The following is a 22378-nucleotide window of genomic DNA, read 5'->3' as shown; positions in this document are numbered from 1 at the left end:
CTTTCTGTGTGTTTCTTTTCACCCTACCTATATGTGTGTTCCATCAGCCCTCTTGATGCCAAACACTTAAAGCCTTTTCTTCTATCACCCTCATCATTTCCCTACCTTTGTGTCTTAATCTGAGATACTTGACCTATTGTAGCCATACCCTATAGCTTAGAAATATACCAAGGTGTGCCAAGATAAAGTTTGAAGCAAGGAAGTTGCTGCCATGTGCCTAAATGAAAGATGGTGTGAATCTGTGCAATGAAGTTAAAGAAGAAGCAGATCAAATCAGCAAATAAGAAACATAAAGAGAAAGTGTGTTGATTTGATCTAAGTGTGAAATATAAGGTCTATGCCAGCGGATGCTATGATGTTTGCAGCCATGCCATTCTAATCAATGATACCTTGCAGATTAATGAAGAATGCAACCTTGGTATGTTCTTAAGTTACTTGTTTTTCCTTCCAATTCTTCCATTTCCCCTAACCTTAGCCTTTCATTACAACCTTGTGAAAGACCTAGCTGATCTTTGAGGATGTATTCATGGGTGCTGGTATGTATCACTACAAGAAAAATGCCCATTTGCGACAAATATTTGTGACGGTCGACGCGGCCCTCGCAAATACATGTAATTTTAAGCGGGGGAGATTCGCGCCAAAATAATTGCGACACTTTAATTAGTAATGTCGCATCTCACATCGCAAATAGGTATGGAAGTGTTTAATTTGTGACGTGCGTAAGTTTGCGCTGTGGAATTAGGCTTTTAACAACATACAGAGTATGTGTGTTGTGTTATATCGCTTTTAACAACAGCCTATAAATGCGCGTTGTTGAAATGGAATTTCGAGGATATTTTAACAACGCATCCTGGCGTGTTGTTGTATCTGGAGTTCAACAACGCTCAGCTCATGTTGTCAAAACTATATTACTTTACTACAGTACAATGTTCCTAAAAGAAACTATCAGAATTTCCCTCACTCTCCCTCACTCTTTAGCTAAAAATTTCAGTCTCTCTATCAAACTCTTTTTAAATTTTGAGTGCCGCTTTTTTGTTGTTGGGTAAACTACTAAAATGCCCCCTGAACTTGTACATAATTATTAATTTACCCCCTGGCCTTTTTTTTTAGCGAATTAAAGACTTGAATTAAATTGTATTATCAATTTTCCCCTTACCGTCTAAATCAACAACATGTCATCTAATAATCCATCAAATCATTAAAAAAAAAAAGAAAAAAATATATACTTATGGACCCCACCCCCCCTTCCCCCCAATTAACTAAGGTGAATTATTTCTAGGGGTGGGCATCTCTATGTTCCATAAGGAGATAAAATGAGTAAGCTACTATGTGTTTATGTTGCTGGACTAGTATTCTTATGAAGCAGAGCTTGTGTCATACAATACTCTTATGAAACTCATTATTGTTGTTTTTATGTGCAGAATGAGAATATCAGCAGAGGGAGAGAAGTTCTATTTTACTGTTTTGATGTGCAGAATGTTGTGTTGAATCTGATGGGGCTGCTGTTTGGAAGGATTCACTGTTTTTTAAATCATGATTTGTAATAACTATATAATTAAGCATAATAGGATTGTATTTCTTTGAGAATCATGTTCTGTAATAATTATTATTGCTTGCAGCTTTTTTTCTTTCTTCTGTTTTTTCTTTACCTCTTTGGGTTGTATGATTAGTGAATGTTTTATGTGTTTGATATTAGGAAACTTGAGAATGAACATGTTCGGTGACATGGAGAAAATGATGTTTTCTTTTATGCCTAAACCGGTCGAACCAAACCACACCAAACCAGGCCAAACTGCAATGATAGAATATTTTTCACAAGAACCAAACGACCAAATTTTGAAACAAGGAAAATCACTAAATACATAAAAATTAATTGAAGTTATGTCATGAAATTCATGCAGTGTCAGAAGACAATGCAGCTTTGATCCTCTCAACAGTGCAAGCAATCAGATTGGTAACTATTGCCACTGACCTGAGAGAGAGCTTGGCGGTCAGGCCAGAATCAACTAGAATTTGAAAGGCAATAGTGAGAAGGGAACCACTAGAGCCAGAATCCCCCATGCCTCCTCCATCTGGAAGGATGGCAAAGCCAGAAGGAAGAAGAGCAACATAGTCAGGGTCACTCCCAATTAGTACCACATTCATGGCAACAATGTCCACTGGAGCATAAATCACAAAAGAAGTTGTTTTGTCTGTGCAGCTCTCTTGCAATATCAGCATGTTGCTTTGGCTTGAATTCGCACTCTATAAAATTAAGTTCATTTTTGAAAAGGGCAAGGTTAGTAATTCATCAATTGTGCTTAGGAGCAGAATATGGAATAATTAAGAAAATTAAAATAATAATAACAATAAGAGAGAGCTACATTTACTCGCAGTAGAGACACGCAATTTCCAGTGTTGCGACCATTAGCAATGTGTGCCATTTCTTGAACAATTCCACCATTGGAAAAAATGTCCCACTGCAACCACAAGTGATGAAGCTCAAGTAATTAGTCTAACCATTTTCATTCTTGTATTTCATGAATAATTTGGTTAATGTATTAGATCTGATAGATCATCCTAAGAATTTGAAGGATAATTAATTCACGTACCTCATTACGAGAGTTCTCATCACGGAGGAATTCAAATACCCTTTTGGGAGGAACTGGAAGCCAGAAAGATGTGGCGACGCTGAGCACAATACCGGGAGGCCTGCCAGGATCATCCACGCTGTTTTGGGTCATCACTCGAACATCATCAGCCCTTGTCCCAGACAGTGTTGTCCATGTGTGAGTGGTTGAAGCGCTTACTCCAGCACAGAAGCTTATGACCATCCTTTCAGCCAATTTTAACAGACTTTTTATGCCTTCTTGATGTGTAATCACTAATTAATCATGCATTAAAAAAAAAAGGCTTAATTAATGAATCCATGTGCGTGTACAACATGCTATATTAGACACATGCAATCTTTTAAGAGGACGTCTCTCGTGTTAGACAATACTAGAACGTAAAAGAATAGCCCTACACAAAATTGTTCTTACCACCAACATCACCAGTAGGGATGTTTGATGCCAGGGAACTGGCAAGACGTTCACATTGACGGTCCAAGGTAGCGACCCATCGTCTCGCCCCAAATGCATTGCCAGAGTTAACCAGCTGCTTGTACAGATTGTGAACACCACGTTCATCCACATCGACATGCTCAACCCATGTAACCTAAAGCACCAAAAGTTTTAAAATTAAATGACAAATAATGTAATGAGTTAAATACATGATGCAAGTCAAATATGAATCAGAGTTAAATACATAGTGTGTTTAATTATTAATTACATTACCTTTGAGTATCCATTTGGCATTTCTTGGATGAGACATCAAGAGGGTCTTCTTTGGCATGACCTTGGTGCAGGATTAAGGCGCAGAGTGTCCAAGGAGTCATCAACCACAGCCCAAGTGCCATCAGCATGCTGTTTGTAGTACCTCACATAATAACTCTCACGAGTTGGAACAAGCGGTGAGGGTACTTGAAATTCTGCGGTCATCTACCAAATCACAAATAATATAGTCAACCCGAACATATAATTAACCACGACAAGATAATGTTATTAAAAATATTTGAGATTCCAGGGAGAAGTTAATAGAATTGTAAAAGTAGATATATATTATACCACTTGCAAGGTTCCATTGTAATTTCCAGCCACTCCAGTTGACAGCACTTCCAGAGTCATAGCTCTCGACATAATCCCAGAAAACACAGTCGACCATTGATTCTAAGCAAGAAGATAAGTAAAACAAAAAATGATTAGGGTTTATGTGTTATTCCTCTATTTAAAGACATAATTAATATTTGTTCAATGTTGATGACACAAGTGCCAAATTCTTGGCCCATATAGGCAGGCTATATACCCTTGATATGCATATACCGTATACCAAATTCTTACTTAGTCACAGAAGAAGAAAATGCAGGTAGCGGGATAAAGAAGAAATAAGAAAAAGATGGAGAGAGAAGAGAAGAAAGAAGAAATGATGGCTGGCAGTGGCGGAGCCAGTGCATGCCCAGGGTGGGCACTGGCCCCCTCTCAAATATTGTTATACATACAATTTTATATTAGTATATTGTACAAATATTATAAAATTCCTCACAAATTCTTTAATGGCCACTATTTTCTTTGTTTCTCTTTCATTTTCATGTCTAAATTTCTTTTGAATTGCATGTATTTTGTTATCATAAAAGAGTGATAGATTGTTCATTCAAAAAGTAAAGAAAAAAATTTTAGAGAAAAGTGATAAAATTAGGAATTTCTTAAAAACTAGGTTGATTTGTTATAAAAGAAGGTGTTTGAATTTTTAAAGGTGCCCCCTCTTACTTCAATTCCTGGCTCCGCCACTGATGGCTGGGAGAAAAGAAGAAAAAGCAGATGAAGAAGATGGAGAGATGGAGAGAAGAGAAGAAAGAGGGAAAGGAATGATGACGGTTGGGAGAAAAGAAAAAGAAAAGAAGAAGAAAAGAAGAAAAAGCAAAGGAAGAAGATGGAGAGAAGAACGAAAGAAGGAAAAAATGATGACGGCTGGGAGAAAAGAAAAAGAAAATGAGAGTTTGTGGGACGGTTAGATTGTAATAAATACTACATTTGTATGGTTATTCAACAAGAAGATGCATCAGTCCAGTGGTGTTTGAGCCTTGTCTCCAAACTCCTGACCAGAGTTCGATTCCTCATGAGTTTACAAACTCCGAATTTTTTTTTCATTGAAGCAAGTTACACCCCAAAATTGCAAACACGAAAAAATTTATGAATAAACAATCACATTGAATTTGAAATTTCAGCAAATTAGTAGATCTAGATATAGCAAATTTGTTCAATGTTGATGACACAAGTAAATAAGGTTACCACATCCATGAGAATCTCAACAAGGTTGCTGTGGTTCATGACAACAACAGTGCTCTCGCGTGAAGCTTCACATTTGAAATGATTGTTTGGTTTTGGAGCAACACGAGGGAATGTTCTGATGTACTCGTCTTCATTGACCACAGTGGTGTTGCCATCAAGGCTGGTCATCCACAAGGGTTCACCCATTTGAGCCATTCTGATTAGCTCTTCCATGGCTGCCACTGCAATCTCGATTATCATCTCTCCGATAGCTGTCGGGCCACCGCAATTGGGGCAAGAGGCACTGCCTAGCTAGGGCTTCTCTGTACCTCATGTTATCGGCACGAAGCTTTTCATTTTCATTACGAAGTTGTGTGTTCTCATGAAGCTCTAGCTGAGTCTGTCAAAAAGGAAAAATAAATAAAACAAAGTTGTATATATTCCCAAACCCATTTTAATTAAAAACGTGTCATGAACAAAACATTATATACCTTCATATGGTTGCGCTTATTTTGAAACCACCATTTCACTTGGAATGGTTCCAAACCTAATTCCCGGCTCAGTTCCTTCCTCTGCTTGGGTTTTGGGCAGGGACACTCCTTGAATAAACTAAATAATAATATCCCAAGAAAAAAAACCAGAACATTAATTCAAGGTTTATTTTTTTATTTAAAAAAAGGACCATGATGAACTCATTAATGCTTAAATACTACTCACCTTCCATTTCTTGGATCTGATGCTGAGTGTGGCGGCGATGCGTCTTTTTCGGGCGAGGATCTTGGTCACCGAAACCGCCCTCAGGGTTGTTGCTGCCGAATTTGGTGTTGATCATATCCAAAGAGCTTAAAGATTTTGATTTTGATCCCGAGGCTTAGCAAGCTTATGGTACAATCACAGATATTACAGCGTCATGGAAAGTAGAGACAATTACGGCGTCATGGAAAGTAGAGACAATTACAGCGTCATGGAAAGTAAAGTAGAGACGACTTCTTGAACGTGTTCGTGCACGTCGCGACAAATGGTTTGGGGACGGTTGAAGCTTTAATTGCTAGGGTTTCTCTAAACTATAAGAGAGAGAGCAAAGAAGAAAGAGAGAAAGCAAAGAAGAAAGAGAGAAAGCAAAGAAGAAAAGAGAGGGAGCAAAGTAGAGATAATGTCTTATTCCTTCCACTCTTCTCTGAATCTTAATTTAGCTCCGCCAACACAGACAAGGGCCCGTGACCGTCAATGACTCGTTACTCCTTGAAAACGATGTTGCCATTGGAGTTGCGAGGAGTCTGGTGACTCCCAGAGATATGCGCATACTGGGAATGAGAGATGATAACCGCCTAGTGAGTGATGTCGTGGCAATGGGCGTGCAGAGTGCTACATGTATCGCAAGTGTGGGGCATCGCCTCATTGCAAAAACTCATGAAACGCAATTTCTAAAAGCTCAGTTGACGGCAGAGCAAAAATTGGTTGATGAATATCGGCACGACAACATAAGATTGAAGAAGGATGGGGCAAAAAGGGAAGAGGAGCATCGACGCCAGCTCGAGTTTTTGCAGGCAGAAAATGAAAGGTTATCCAAACTGGTAACTTTTTATGCTAAAGAAACGCAAAAACAGCCAACAGCCTCAGAGCAACCGAGTAAACGAAAACGCGGAGATGACGAAGAAGCGGTGCGTGAAAATCCGGAAGAGGATATTCAGAGCGCAAAACTAAAGGCTCCTTTGGTGGAATTATGAAGCATGGCGAGATGATGATGAAGAATATGAGGAAGAGGATGAAGAAGAAGAAGAGAAAAAAAAAATGTTGTTTTTTTGTTTTTTTTTTTTTAATGCAGCCTGTTTTAACACTCAGTTGTGAAAGAGTGTGGACTGAATTTGAATAGTGTAGAGAACATATAGTTTTTGTAAATTAAGAGTTGCAGGGAATTTCTATTTTTGACTGTGAAATGCGAAGTTAGAAAACACGTCAGATTGGATAGGGACATGCAAGAAAAAAAGAAAAGAAAAGAAGAGAAACAGATAGAAACATAATTAAGAAAAGGCATTGATGCCCCATTTTTTATGAAAAGGCGTGAAAGAAAAGTGCATAGATTGTAACAGGGGTAGTCAAAAGTGCAATCCTATGCAATTTCCATCAAGGGAAGGCCAGCCACCTTCAATTAATGACCACATGCCAACCCACGTGATGTCTAGCCAAAGAAAGACTTCTGCACACACAACACAAAACCTGATTTCTTCTTACAAAGATTGCTATACACGTGTCTCTCTGCTGATGGTTTCCAAGTTGGGCATTAAAGTAGTATTGAATTGATTGTACCAATGTCCTGTGGAGGTCAGACTCATCAAACATCTTCATTCTTCTAAATTTGAAAAAGGAAAACCGAAAGGAAAAAAAAAGAAGAAAAGGGATTTGAAAGATTGATAATAGCGTACCACCAATAGGCAAAAAGGCATTTCAGATCATGTAAAAGAGAAGAGAATCATTTTCTGTACATAATGGTGGTGTGAAAGGGGACCTTTTGGGACTTTTACAGTAGTTTTCTTGTTTTACATATATAATTTTGCATATTGTCTGTCCACTACTTTGGCATGAGAGGGAAGAGACACTCTCGTTAAGTAGTTTTTGTCTTCATTGTCACAAACACAAGTCTTTCCATTCTCTAGTTAAGGGAATAAGGAAAAATGAAGTGCAGAGAGATGGTAGTGGATCTGGGATGAAGGGAATAAGGAAAAAATGAGAGGTCTTCCTATCATTGCAAAAAACAGCATCATTAATTAAAGACAAATGATGATGTCTTCACATCATTGCAAAAGACAAATAAATGGCCCTTATAATTCTACCACTTTATAAAAAGTATGTTAAATATGCGTGAGTAGTTAAGATAATAACAAGCAGTAGCATTCTTTACATTTATTTTAAGAAAATAGTACACAGGCATACATGGGGCATAACAGTGTGAATTTTTTGGGGCACAACTTGTATTATGGTCAACATTCTTTTTTATAGTACAGACTTGAAGTACAATGTTCCTTCTTCTTTTTTGGTATGAGGTTCCAAATTTCCAATGACTCATTGAGCCAAAACAAGGTACACGTCCATTTCCCTTCACATGCTAAGACAGCTAGGCACTGTGTACCCTCTTAACCAAAACAAGGTACACGTCCATTTCCCCTTCCTCAGTATATGGACACCTATCCCTTCATATCAGCACCATTCATGCCTCTCTCTCTCTCTCTCTCTCTCTCTCTCTCTCTCTCTGTGGGTGATGTGTTTGCCCTTTTGTTTGTTCAACACATAGCTTGTTTGCCCTTTTAGTAAGTAGATGTAAAGCAATAGTATATGCTGCATGTTATTGGACTTAATTGCACAATTAGAATCATCCCGATCTGTCTTTCTTATTGCAGATTCAAAGATTTCAATAAAGAATTGTTCGTGAGAACGATAGCTATGGTTTACATTGATATAAAAAGCTGAAATTTTAGAAGGTCAGATTGCCTATCTCCCACAACTTTATGTTTCTACAAATATTGTTTTCTAGTATTGATTGGTAGGTATTATTTCTTCTTTCTTCTTGGATAACAAATAGAAAAGAATGGACAAGAGTTGGATAGATATACGAGATCGAACATTTACGCAATATCTCACTGGAGTTGAGAATTTTTTGGTTTAAGAACTATGTAAGTACTCTAAGTCATTTGTGGCTAAAGCTTGATACATGAGTAGATTAATTGATAATTGTAGTTATGTTTCTTTGGTATATATAGGTGACGACACAGAGAAGAACTTCTAATATGGTGTTTTATGAAGAAATCATTAGTTTGGCTAATGGTCCTGATGAGTTTGCACGAAAATTTAAGGGATATTTTGTCAATGGTTTTAGATTTCGTACAAAGAAGTATGAAAATCATAGAACCACTCAAAATTCTGGTGTTGTTTTGAAGGCAAATACTATGAGTTATGCTAGTGTGAGAGATCAAAATCCTCGATCAGGTGATGTGACATTTCATGGAGTGTTGACAGATATAGTTGAAATTTGGTACACCGATACCTTGAAATTTGTCTTGTTCAAGTGTGATTGGGTTGATAGTCTTGTGGGAGTGAAAGAGGATGAGTTTAAATTCACACTGGTGAACTTTAATCATTTGTTGTACAAAGAGAATGGAATAGGGGACGAGCCTTTCATTTTGGCTCAACAAGCAAGACAAGTTTGTTATGTGCAAGACCCTTTGGATTCCGATTGGCATGTTGTTCTTACGATGACTACCAGAGATCTATTTGATATGTATTCGAAAGATTCATCTCGTACTCCTACAGCGGTACCTCAAGTCGAGCTTTACGCAAGCCAACAATTGGATGAAACTATATATTTGCACGATAAAGATGTTAATTGGGTGCGACAAGGAGTGGAAGGAACTATTGTGGAGACAAATGTTGTTGAAAATCTTCTTGAGATGGAAGAATCTGATTGACCATTATATATTTATCCTTGCTATAATTTATTTTCTTTTTCATTAATATATAAGAATAATTTAGTATATGGAGTGTGGTTTAATGTAATTGACGTCTTGCTGAGGTTTATAATTTAAATTTTTTTACACTTGTCTTTGTTGGATTTTTTTTATATAATTATTTTATTCCAGTGGTTTATGGCGCCTAAGAGAACAAGAGGTATGTCAATGGAGGAATTGCTTCCCCCATCTCCTTTGAGACGTAAAAAGGGCAAGCACCAGGCACAAACATCTCAACAACGTAGTTCGAGTTCGAGCCAGCCTCAAGTTACTTCATCAAGACAGCCTACTTCCTCGGTTCAAAGTGAACAAGCATATGTTGTGAGACGTCAACGCGCCCAGCTAGAGACACAACTATCTCAGCAAAATGTTGTTGCATCTGAGGATGACCATTTGACAGGCCAACCAGATGAGTCAGGTTCTTATGTGCTTATACTCATTATCTTCATTTTATTTAATGATATTTCTCTTTATTAAAAGTTTTTCAAATACATAATTATTACTAGGGCAAATGGAATCCGAAGATATTATTAAAGGACGTGGTGCTGCTCGGAGTATTCCTCAATGGGGGACTGGAAACATATTGCATGTTACGTTTGATCCTGAGTGGAAGCCAATTAAAGCTAATGCATCATTGTTTAGTTCACAGCTTGGAATCATAGCACGAAATGGAAAAAAAATTCCTCTAACATATCCTACATGGAATGACATGCCTGATGATATATTAGACAACATTTGGAAGGATATCACAGTAAACTATACTTACAAAACCTTCACATTTGTGATAATGTATGTGTATTCAGTTTGATTGATAATTAAAATGTTATAATTGTAGGATAATACAGATGCCCCTGAGGCATATAGATTCCATTGCCTAAAGGTAGTTGGTAATAGATGGAGGGATCAGAAGTGCCGACTGAAGCAGAAATGGTATGATAGATATGACACTGATGAACAACGCTTAGCCATCACTCCTCCTCGGGTGGTCACAGAGCAGTGGAAGACACTAGTAAAATATTGGGGTCTTCCAAAAGTAAAAGTAAATATCTAATAAGTTTATAGTTTATGTTTGTAGGAGAGATGAATTATCATTGATAAAACCATCTTGTAGGAATGTTCTGAGATGAATAAGGTCAATCGTGCACAAGGAGGTGCTCCACATAGGACTGGTCGCACATCTTTTGCTCAGTTGAGAAATGTGGTAAGAACACTAGATTGATTATAAATGTGGTTGGCTTTCTATTGATTTATGTTGTTGTATTAATTTTTTTTGTTATGTGCTAATGATTCTTTCTATAGTCATTGACCATATAGGTATTGTTATTAGCTAATCCTTTTTGTTCAGGCATATATCTTGAATGGCTAGCAAATAATGCTAACAGAAGATTTAGAATTTGTACTATGGCTGTATGTAACAAATTGGTCATTGTTCATTGGTCTTCTTTTTAGATATATATTTAACGAGATCAAATTTTTTTTCTTACATAGATGAAAGAGAAAGGAGAGAAGACTGATCGTCTGAGCATGTTTATCAAAACTCGAAAAAAGAAGAAGAAAAATGATGAAGATGAAGTTTTTGATGAGGACAGTGCTGATATTATTGTAAGTTTGAATATAGAGTTGTTTTGAAATTTTATCTTTTAGCCAAATGAACCAATTCTGCAAGTGTGATTTTGTAGAATCAATTCAACCAATGTTTGGAAGAAAGGGTAGAAGATGAACAAGATGAGTCATTTAGAGAGGAAATATTTACTAAAGTGATGGGAATTGATGCACATGGGCGTGTTCGCATGTATGGGGCTGGTGTAACTCCATCTCAAGTGTTTGGTCAAAAATCAAATTCTGACAATAATGAGAATAGGATGAGAAAGGAGCTATAGAAACAATATCAGTCAAAAATAGATGATCTCCAATCCAAGTTAAATGAAGTTAGCTCACAACTCAGTCAAGTAATGACTCATGTTGGTTTCCAAACCACCCCAGAAGAAACCGGAAGCGGCCAGGTACATTATATTTAATGCCTTTCTCTTATTAAAGAATAAATACTGTTTAAATTGAAGTGATCTTAGTTTTTATTGTAACTTTGAAATGTTTTATATTTCCTATATCCTCAATAGATTCCAGATGCCTCAAGTATGCATCAACGAAGACTTAGTGTTAATAGCGAGCTGCAGCCTAATTTAGACTTGGAGGCATAAAAGAAATTGTTTTCATTAAAAGGTTAGATAATTATCTTCGGAAAAAAATTAAAATGTATTTTTTTTCCATTCATTTATTTATGTATTTGTCACTATTTTTAGGTTAGGGGTGAAGATGAAATACAAGATAATGATGACTCCTTCAACTTTGAACTCTATTAATTTTAGTACTTTTGAATCCTAATATTTTGTTTTATATCTAGAGATGGTATTGTTTACATATGACTTGAGATTGAGATTCTATAATTATTAAATTTTTTTGTGTTAATGCAAAAGATGATACTTTCAAGTACATGAATGAAGTTATTTTTGTTTTGATCAAGATATAACACCATTTTATAAGTTTTTATAGTCAATTCTAATTAAAAATCACAGTTTATATGTCAATTAAGAGTGTCATTGGTGTTGCAAATTAAATTTTTTGCGTTGAAGCAAGCTGTGCAAAATAATAAATTCAAAAATAATTCAAAAAACTGAATTTATTAAAATTGCGTCACATAATTATTGCGACACTACATACAATCACTAAATCTTTTTTAACGACGCATGCCACCGTCGTATATATTGTCGCCAAAAAGGCATTTCCTTTGTCGTGTAAGAATTAGCAACGGAACGGCACCGTTGCAATTACTTTAGTTGCTACACGAGCTCGTGTCGAACTAGTGTTGTAAAATCACATCTTAAATTTTACGCTCAGTTTATTGTGACAATTTTTAACCATCGCAAATGCGACGCAATATGTTATTACGACGGGCCCTAAGTGTCGTAAAAAGGGCTCAAATCATTTGCGACGATCATTTGCGACGCCTTTTATTGCGACGTGACAAAAAACGTCGCATTGCCATCGCTAATCTCTATTTACGACGCTTTTTTGTTTTTTTGTGACGGACTTTGCATGTCGCTAAAGGCCCTTTTGTTCGTAGTGTATGTGTGTATCTCTACTCTTAGTATTTGATTCCCTTCTTGAGATCTAACCAAATATTGTGCTTCTATTTCATATACTCACTTAAGCTTGTTTGAGAGAATAAAACCATAGGTTCTGAGTGATTGAGTGCTATATGTGAGAATTAGAGTTGAAGCATGTTCTTTCTTCAAGGCTTGAGTGTGCTTGCTTTGAAACCGTGTGCCTTTGAGTTATAGCTTCCACATTACACACTGATTGATCACCTATCTTGGCAACTATATGGTGTTGGAGGTATGACCAAAGTTTTCTTTCGTTTTCATTAGTTGATTTCAAGTTTTACTAACCACTTTGTTTTGTAGAGTTAGTAAAGCGTTTGTGGGTAACGTTTCTGTTAAACCCTCAGGAGACACAACTCCTCCTACTAGGGATGCCTAGAGGTTTAAAGGCTTGTTGCAAATGCTCAATGCAATCGAGTTACCTGCGGAAGTGGTTTAGTTAACTTCTTGTTTTGTTTTTAACTTTGTTTTATGTTGTTTTGCTCGAGGACTAGCAAAATCTATGTCTGGGGGTATTTGATCAGTTCATAATTGTATATCAGTTTGCACCCCTCTAGCTTATGATTTGGTTATGTTATTGAGTTAAACTTGTGCTTTTAATCCCTTTTCTGTTTATCATTCAGTTCATTGGGCCTTAGGTAGCAATGGTGGCTTTGGATAGGAAAAGATGCAAAATGGTGCAAAAACGAGCAGACTGAGTTAGCAATTTGTTTCAGCCTTAACTTCCTCCTCCCAACTTGTATTGGCCCAATTTATATGTGGTTCGAAAGAAGAGATTCTGAACTGCAAGATGGACTGCTAAAACGTATCAATTGATGAAGTCAAGCCCAATCCGTGGGCTCATCAAAATGCACACCATACATTCCAGTCTATTTTTCAGCAGTCAACTTGCAAGGCCCAAAACGTACACTTGTACTGCTCAGATGGGAATGCATTCATCATACAAGTTGTTCCAATGGGTGTCTATTATGACATATCCAAATTTGAGCCCCATTGGATACATATTGAAACCTCAGGCCTTCCTACACCAAGCCTGGTTCAGAAGGAGGAATGGTGGTGTTGGATTTCATCATGATGTTCCTCCCTCTTAGCCCTATAAATAGAGAAGTCTTTAAGCTACAAAATGCACTTCAGCCATCCTCCACACTTCCATCATTCCATCAACACATCCAGAAATCATCCTCATACACTCCCATCAACCCCATACACTCTAGCAATCAACCCAATACTCTAAACTGCCCCAAATCACCAAAACAGCTCAAGAAAACCTCCCTTCCATTTCCCTATGAATTTCCTCTTTCTTAGCCATCACCACTCACCCAAACTCATCCCAAATCACCTACTAGCTGTCATACATCATTCTAGACGTGGGGAAGCTCTTGGAGAAGCATTAGGCGTAGAGAAGCACTTGAAGAAGTCTTGGACACCACAAGAACTTCAGAAAATGGGTTTTTCTACTCTTATTGCATTCCTTATGTTTTCTCATTTCTATCTAAGTTTCTTTTCCATTATGAGCAGCTAATTTCATAACTAGGGCTTCGATGTAACCTAACATGAATATTCTGGGTTTATAAGTTTGAAGTTTGGAGTTTCAAGTTTGATTCATGATTCATGTTTTTATTCATTATGCTTATCAGTTAATATACTTGTTTGAATGATTGATCACCATTAGAACTTGTATGTTAGCTATCTTGGTTTGAATCAAGAGTAGACACCACGCTTTGATTCAAATTGAACTATGAATAGGAAGAGTATGTATGGACATTCGACAACAGGGATTAGATACATGCTTGGTTGTTTAAATTATTCTTCTATGCTTAATGGGTTCCTAATGCTTAATTTAGGTTAGACAACAAATGATCAAATTAGGGAATTAGGAACACAAGGTTAGAACTAGACATCATGGCCTAATCATACTTTAGCTAGAATCAATCTTTGAATATGAATTAGACTTGTTATTTGACTCCTTATAACCCAGAATTGAATTGTTATGGTGATTCGAATGCCCTAGTCTCCAAATCTGTTTTCCAACTCTTAAAACCACTCTTTGTTACATTTGTTTACTTGTTTTTATTTGCAATTTCATTTTGCTTCTTTTGTTCAACAATCACAACCACTTTTACTTTAAATTCTATTTTAGACATAACCTCCTACTTTCTTGAATTTGGTAATCTAAGTACATAACTAGTTTTAACTTCTCAGTCTTCGTGGGTACGACCTCGTACTTGTCTTGCTATACTACTAATTGCCCCGTACAATTGCGAGTTAACATAATATTAACAACAGTGGGCCAAAAATAGCCTATACTTAGAGCCTTTTGGGCAAGTGATTTGCCCCTAGAGTGGTTGTCACACTCGCCGTCGTGAATCTTGTAGAGCATCTAAAGTGTTTGAGGGTATTTTATGCAGGTGAGATGAGGGCCGGAGTATGATCTGTGAATAAGCTTGTTGTCTTGCATGTAGTATCTCGCGGCCTTCTACTGGACCTTCCTAGCTTCAGATTTTTCCTTTGGCATATTTCCATTTTCCAAGTAGTCGATGATGGGGTCTTGCCAGCTAGGGTCCTCATCAATTTGCATTGAGTCAATCTGCTCTTTCTCTTCGATGCTTCATCGGTCAAGGTGTACGATCGGGATGGAGTGTTCGAACTAGGTGTCCATCGCTGATACTAAACTTGCCAATGCATTGGCATGAGTGTTTTCTACCTAGGGAACTTGTTGGATAGTGAAAGTAGGGAATTCCTTCAAAAGTGTTTGGACTTTGTCAAGGTACTGGATCATTCTTAGATGTTTCGCCATGTACTCACCTGAAGCTTGATTTGTGATTAGCTGGGGATTTGAATAGATGGCTAATCTTTTGATTGAAAGTTCTTTTGCTAGGGGCAATCCGGCAAGCAGCAAGACGGGGTGACTCCGAGGCCATGGTGGCAATGTGTTCGTGATGTGGAGTGGCAACGGGTACTGTAGCGGCTGCTGTGCTTGCTGCGAGGTGGCCGTGGGATGGCGCGGTGCCCCCAGCTAGGTGACCTTGCGGCTGTAGCGCGGCGGTGAGCAGCAAAGTGGAGTTGTCGGTCACGGGATTGAGAGGAGGTGCAGCGGCGGCAACAGGGTCTGCAGTGGCAGCTACGGCGCTGTGAAGGCGAGCCACGACCTCGGCTACAGCGTGGGACATGCTTGGGGCCACATCGTCGTGGTGGCCTGGGCCAGTCGCGGATTGGGCAATCGCGATAGTTTTTCTCCTTGTTTGTTTGCTTCCGGCCATGGTTCTTCAAAAGGCTTTGATTGAGTGAAAAAAATGGAGGAAGCGAATTCCTTTAAGTCAAGAGCACGTGTTGAGTATAACTCATGCTCTCGATGAAAGCACCAAATGTTTGTGGAAAAATCCTCACTGGAGAATATTTGCTTGTGGATTCTTGAACCTTTGATCTTCCTTCTCTCTCGTCCTCGGTTCCTAAAAAAAAGAATGGAGTAAATAGACCACACCCGGGGGGTGTTGGCTAAAGGTCCTTTGATGCCTAAGTTAGGTCGATTGATATATGGTATAAACCGGGTGGCCGAACCCGTGCATGGTGGTCGGAGCTGTGTATGTAAAAATATGGAGAGAGGACTGAGGTGTGGCTGGCGCCGATGGTGATGCCGTAGGCTAGAGAGAGAGAGAGAGAGAGTGGGAGAGTTTTGGGTGTATTTCTCGGGTTTTGGGTGTATTTCTTGGATTAAATGAATAAGTTTACGTTTTCCAAGAATTTGAGGAGTATTAATTAAATAATTTTCCTTATCGTATATCTTGATATTAGTATACTGAATTGAATTATTTTCAAGTATCGAACGTTACATATGTACGTATACAAAAGGATTTTGTTGCATAGTGTTTTGGCATTATTTTCTAAAACGGAGGGGGTTATTTATGTTGAATATAAATTATGTTTAACACTTTGTTTTTGTCCACTCACATTTTATGTATTGCTCCCTCCCAAGTCCTAGATATCCGAGGTCAAGACCACCATGTCGACTCGAGGCATCGAGGCTGTCCCCACTGTAGGAATTCCTCCTTTATCTTTCTTTACTTTCCTTTTCCCCGGGTTGTAAACTTAATCTTTAGTTGCTTTGCTTGCTCGTTTCGAGTTTGGGTAGAAGGTGTGAAGCCCATTTCAATAGTCTTAATTATTGTGCGTGCATTTACCTTGTGCATGCTGGAAGTTGGGTTTGTTCTGTTATTTGGTTGCAGGTAATGTAAATTGGGAAGTGTTCCATTTACAAGTTAGACTCTGCCGAAATTTTGGTAGATGTCGAAGTCTTTATACGTTTAATTAGGGCTAAAGGGCTTCTTATTAAAGAGGGTCTGACATCCACTTGACGGGAAGCAGGGTTTGTCACGGATTTCGAGGGGGAATAAAGGGCGGGTCCTGTTATGAGGTCTTGATACATAGGCCACATATTGACTCTTTCCTACTCCCACTGAAACCCACATACTTCTATTTTTGTTTCGGCTTGGGTTCTGTAGATCAACATCTTCATGCCTCAATGGTATCTGCTGATTTCTTCTCTTAGGCTGATATCGTGGCCTCTCGCACCTATCTTGGTACTCATGTAATGGCCGTTTGTTCGGCCTTGTCTCCATATGGCCCTTGGGCTATATGGGCTGTAATTCTTGGCTGGACTTTACATCATATTCTTCCGAGCAATTTTGGGTCTACTTGTCTGGATTTGCTTTTCTTGACCAACTCCCTAGTTGGTTCCCTGGATGGCTCCTTGGGTTTTGGTGGAACTACCTCCAATGAGACCTCACATTGACATCGATTGCATAGCACAATGGCCTTGGGAGGCTCTTTCCTAATTGGAATCTTCACATTTAGAGCCTTGGTCACTTCCGGGTGCATCTTGGCCTTACCCTTCGCCTTATGATCCACCTGGGTCTCCATTGCTCTTCTCTTCGTCACTGCTTTTCCCGAGCCACCCAAGTTCAATCTTGGTCGAGGTTGATCTGGCCTTAGGAAGTTGGCATTCACCATATTGCCCTGAGCATTAGGAAACGAATTCTGATCGATACCCATTATAGCTTTCTTCGGAAATTTCAAGATCTTTCGATCAATGAGGTCCTGCACAACATTCCGAAAAACAAGGCAATTGTTAGTCGAGTGAGACCATACATTATGCCACTTGCAAAAAGTCTTATTTCTAAGTTTGTTAGTTGGCGAAATATCATGACCATTAGGCAATTTTATCATATTTTCTTTTAAAAGTTGGTCAAAGATTAGTTTGACTTTGGAAATGTCAAAGGTATAGGACTTGGTTCCGATTCCCTTTTGTGAGGTTTTGTTAAACTTAGAAATTTGGACCGTCGTCGGCCTTTGATCCTTGGAGGCTTTGGACAAAGCCTTGCATACGTATGGTTCGCTGACCACTATTTAGGCCAAGTGTACCCCAACCGATTCTTCTTCTTCCTCTAGAAAGACTTCCTTGACTCTTTCCTCCGAGTCCATATCTTCAAAGTCCACTACATGGACAACCATGGTTCTAGATGTGGAAGGCTTTGGCAGATCTCTATAAAAGGTCGGCCGAGATGTTAATCGATTCTTTTATTGTTCCTCCTTCAGAAGAGCTTCATATCGATCCACTCGAAGTAGGAGGTCGTAAATACCACCGAACTCAATACCCTCGAACTTCTTCTGGAGGTTGAGCAACAACCCACCTTGGGCAAACCTTGCAAACTCATGTTCACGCATGTTGACCGTATATCTGGCCCTTGCTTCTATGAACTTCCCCAAGTATTCTTGGATTGACTCATTTGGTCCTTGGCGCATCTTAGCCAAGTTAGCCATCGAAACCTCTGGCTCCGGCAGATAAAATTGTTCGTGGAAGATTTGCTCAATGGTATACCAATTTGGAACAAAGTTCTGAGGAAGTTTGACATACCATAAAAAAGTAGCCCCGTGAGGTACTCGGGAATAGCCTTAATTTCAAGGCCTCACGATGTCTGATTTCCGCACATTGAGCCGTGAATCTGCTAATATGCTCCACCGTCAACTGAAGTTCGTCTCTTGAAAATAATGTAAAATCCGGAACTTTGAATCCTCGTGGAAACTCCTCTTGATCAAAATGATCCGGATATGGCCTTCGATAAACTGGTATACCAATCCTCCTAGCACAAGGCACCGTATCTTGGATCATCTGTTTGATCGCGCTTTGGTCGAGCGCTTGGTTTCCTAGTAGTGGATTATTCAAGTTTGCATTCCCACAAAGATTATTCCATCCACCGATTCCGGCAAATTGGTTGATATGAGGTCTAGTAAAGTTAACTCTTGCCCTTTGGTGGGCTTGTGGGCGGAATTAGTTATGTGGTGGGAATCCTTGGAATTGGTTGCCGCCACATATGTGTTATTACCCATCGGCGGAACATTGACAGCTGGGGCTAGGTTTTCCCCAGCTAGTGGATTCGATTGAGGCAGATTTGCACCAAAGATGTTTGGTTGGACCTCCACCTGAGGCCCCGTCGCTGGCACTCTTTTCAAAACCACCTGATTCCCATTTTAGCCATTTTGCTGGCCTAGCAATCGATCAAACCTCTCATTTATCTAAGCATTTTGGGTAGCTATGGTTTGAGGCATGTCTTACATTCGTTGATGGTTGAGTTGGTTTGATGTCTCCATTGCTCGGATGAGTTGTTGAATCTCCAATGAAGTGGCCGGGTTCGGCCTTAAGACTGGTCCTCCAAAGACTTCCGCAAAATGTTCGACCACCACGTGGTTGGGGTCGACGATTGTGGCTCAGCCAATAAACTCGTAAACACTGTTAGTGCTACAAGTAGAAAGAGAAGTCATCAGTTACTTGTAAACTGTTGCTCTCAATTAATATGTCTGGTCACTTCCTATATTAGTCAACTCAAAATTAGATGCATTCATTTCAATTCCATCTAGTTTTTCTGACCGTTGGATATTGGGTATATATAATACTATTTGCACCCCTTCACACACAACAGTTAGAAGGCACCCCTTCAAACACAGCAGTTCGAAACCTGTTATAATTTAAATTCAAATTAAATGAAAAAAAAAAATGAAAAATAGCAATTTAATTAACGGTGGAAAATCAAGTTGATGAGACACTAGAGCATTCGATTTCACAATAACCAATTCCATTTAATTCTTATAGCCAATTAACCTTAATTACTACCTATGTTGACAGTTGGTTTCTCCTAATTCATTCAATATCCTTTTCCGGGCTCAACCAAAAGTATTCTTGATTAACAACCCATTCTCTCTCGAGCAATGAATTTAGAAAATCAAGAACCCATTAAGTTCTATGAGAACCTGCAAGAAAACTGCATAAGTCATGTTAGTCCCTCTTGGGCACTCATTTAAGAGTCTTGTTTTCTCCTCCTTAGGAATGTCCCGGACTGACATCAATTTCCTTGATTGCTTTCCTTGGATGGATTTTGTCACGTGCATGAAAACATCCGGAGGTTTTGGGCCTACTTCCGCAGGTTGGGCTTGGCCCTCCGAGGACTTGGCTTGACATATGGTGAGACATCGTGGCTTCCGGAGCCCTAGTATTGATTGAAAATAATCCACCGAGATGTTGGGGAGGCATGAGAGCCCAATGAATTGCGTGAGCTTCCTTGACGTATGACCAACTCGTGACGAGCCCACAAAATCTTTGAATTAAGAAAACACTTTCTTATATATATATATATATGATCTTAAGTTTGAACCGAGAAATTTCCAGCCACCCCAACATCGGTGAATTTCTTTTAGTCACGACTAGAGACTCCGAAAGCCATGACGTCTCACCATATGTCAAGCCAAGTCCTTGGAGTTTCAAGCCTAACTCGTAGAAGTAGGCCCAAAACCTCTGGATGTTTTCATGCACGTGACGAGATCCATCCAAGGAAAGCAATCAAAGAAATTGATGTCAATTCGGAACATTCCTAAGGAAGAGGGAATCAAGTGATCAAATTTGCAATCCGATGATCTCATTCAAATAAATTCCGCTGATTTAGGAAGCCGCACAAGGAAAGATTTTGAATGAAGTTGACCTTTGGCCATTTGATGGCCAGCCTATGGGTTGATGGATGCCCCTATATAAACCTCATCAGACAAAGAGCAATGGACCCTGAGATCAGACACAAAAACCTACTTTTTGTCTTTCACTTTTCTATCCCTAGATTAGGTTTTTATTTTACAAGCCAGTAGACTAGATCAGTTCTTCGCTTTCGTTAGTGTAAGTTTAATTTCTTGCATTTTTCATTACGTTATTTTAAGATTCAAGTTTATTGCTTTACTTTTAATTGTTATCGAATTTGCTTTAAGTTTAATTTAATTTCAGATTACTTTATTTTATTGCCTTTATCGTTCATATCGTTCTCGTTTCATTCCTACTTAAATTTATGTTTATTGTAGCTTTGATCTTATTTTTACATTTACTTTCTTATTATTTAGTTTAATCACCTTTTAATTTAATTTGCAACATTATTATTAAATCCCAAAAAATACTAAAAATACCCATACGAAACCTAACCATCATTGACCTCGAGGAAGTAAAAAAACCTAGGCCAAGAGGAGGTTTCTTGCTTGGCCGATCAATTGGCTGGTTAGAAGTCAAAAGCTCGAACACAATAATCTAACTTTTTCCCTTTAAGCCAATCAGTGGCTTGGTGATGGCATACCTACGCAATCTAAGAGAAGAAGGACCAAAAGTTCCTTCCGTCGGCCACCTCAGCCGAAAAAAGGGAAACAACATGAAATACTTGAGACAAATCATTCTCTCAATGAAGTAGACATTGTATCTACTGGTCTTTACGGATTATCAATGACGAGTTGAAAATCCTATAACTAGGAACAATACGAAATAAGGGTTATAGATGAAGGTATCTTGAATCTAACTTATTTATATTACTTTCTCTCTATCTTTCAAACTTCTTGGACTACTGTTTAAAATAACTATTAATGAGACATTTTCTATAAACAATAGACTTGACCTTAGATTTAAATATGAAATTGGGTGCTTGAGGATGAGGAGGGGGTGCTTGACTGGGTTAGTGTATTGGAGGTGGGCAAGGGAAAATTGGGTGGGCTGAGAGAGTTAGGTGGTTAAGGTTGTGGAACCGCATGGTGGTGGATTTGAGGAGGTGTTGGGTATCGTTGAATTGGGTTTTGCGGAGCTTGTGGATTGGTGCAAATCAAGGTGGTGGGCGGTTTTGTTGGAGGACCAAAATGGAACTCATGCATAAATCCAGGCACCTTTTCAATGAAAAACCTTTATTTTTTGTGTGTGGTTAAAAATCCAATTTACCCTTAAAAATTATAGCATGTGTCATCTACGTGATTCAAACTGATGGAAAATGTGAGACTAGTTTGCTACGAAATAGAGACTGGCATGTGCCATCTAGTTGGAGAACGAAAATATAACTCGTGCACAATATTCATTTAGGTCGAAAACCCAAAGAAAAGTTTGTGAGAGTTGTAATAGAGAAAATAATCGGGTGGGCTGGAGCCTACATGGAGGGGGTGATATGGGACCCAAACTGTCTCACAAATGATTTTTCTATTTTTATTTATTTAATTATGATTTTGTCTTTTATACAAACGACATTCCAGAAGGAGGAATCAAACCAATAACTTCAAATGGGGGTAAATGTTCTTGGCTACTTGAGCTTGAAAAAACAGAAAAAATCAAATTTGAGTACTCTTCTAACACTGGAGAATTGCGATTGGAGTTGATCAGCATAAAATTATTATTGTTGTGGAAAAAATAAGAAGGAAAATCCAGAAGTTGACGTCCTCCCTTACGTTATTTGGAAAATAAAAATAACGCATTAGTTTTTAACTTACGTGTGTAGAAACCAGAAACAACAGGTCTCCTACATAAACATTAATAACACTGTCC

General features: G+C 38.5%; 1 protein-coding gene and 1 pseudogene across 2 annotated transcripts; one reads left to right on the top strand and one right to left on the bottom strand.

The window, feature by feature from the left end:
- Positions 1-1836: 1836 nt before the first annotated feature.
- LOC110747408 (homeobox-leucine zipper protein HDG2-like) lies at positions 1837-5105 on the bottom strand (annotated as a pseudogene). The gene is made up of 7 exons (XR_015826357.1): positions 4866-5105; positions 3645-3746; positions 3315-3518; positions 3021-3195; positions 2592-2863; positions 2370-2459; positions 1837-2244 (listed from the first exon to the last, which is right to left on the bottom strand). The product of XR_015826357.1 is annotated as a homeobox-leucine zipper protein HDG2-like (transcript).
- Positions 5106-7840: 2735 nt separating this feature from the next.
- LOC110744993 (uncharacterized) lies at positions 7841-11761 on the top strand. The gene is made up of 10 exons (XM_021945041.2): positions 7841-8149; positions 8240-8320; positions 8422-8512; positions 8600-9761; positions 9850-10094; positions 10179-10382; positions 10455-10544; positions 10832-10945; positions 11023-11346; positions 11461-11761. Exons 4-9 carry the CDS (start codon positions 9482-9484, stop codon positions 11221-11223), a joined length of 1134 nt encoding a protein of 377 aa, XP_021800733.1. The 5' UTR covers positions 7841-8149; positions 8240-8320; positions 8422-8512; positions 8600-9481; the 3' UTR covers positions 11224-11346; positions 11461-11761.
- Positions 11762-22378: the final 10617 nt, after the last annotated feature.

Source organism: Prunus avium, chromosome 8 (assembly GCF_965620075.1).
Source record: "Prunus avium chromosome 8, drPruAviu1.hap1.1, whole genome shotgun sequence".
Lineage (NCBI taxonomy): Eukaryota > Viridiplantae > Streptophyta > Magnoliopsida > Rosales > Rosaceae > Prunus > Prunus avium.
This window is presented reverse-complemented; position numbering and strand designations above follow the sequence as displayed.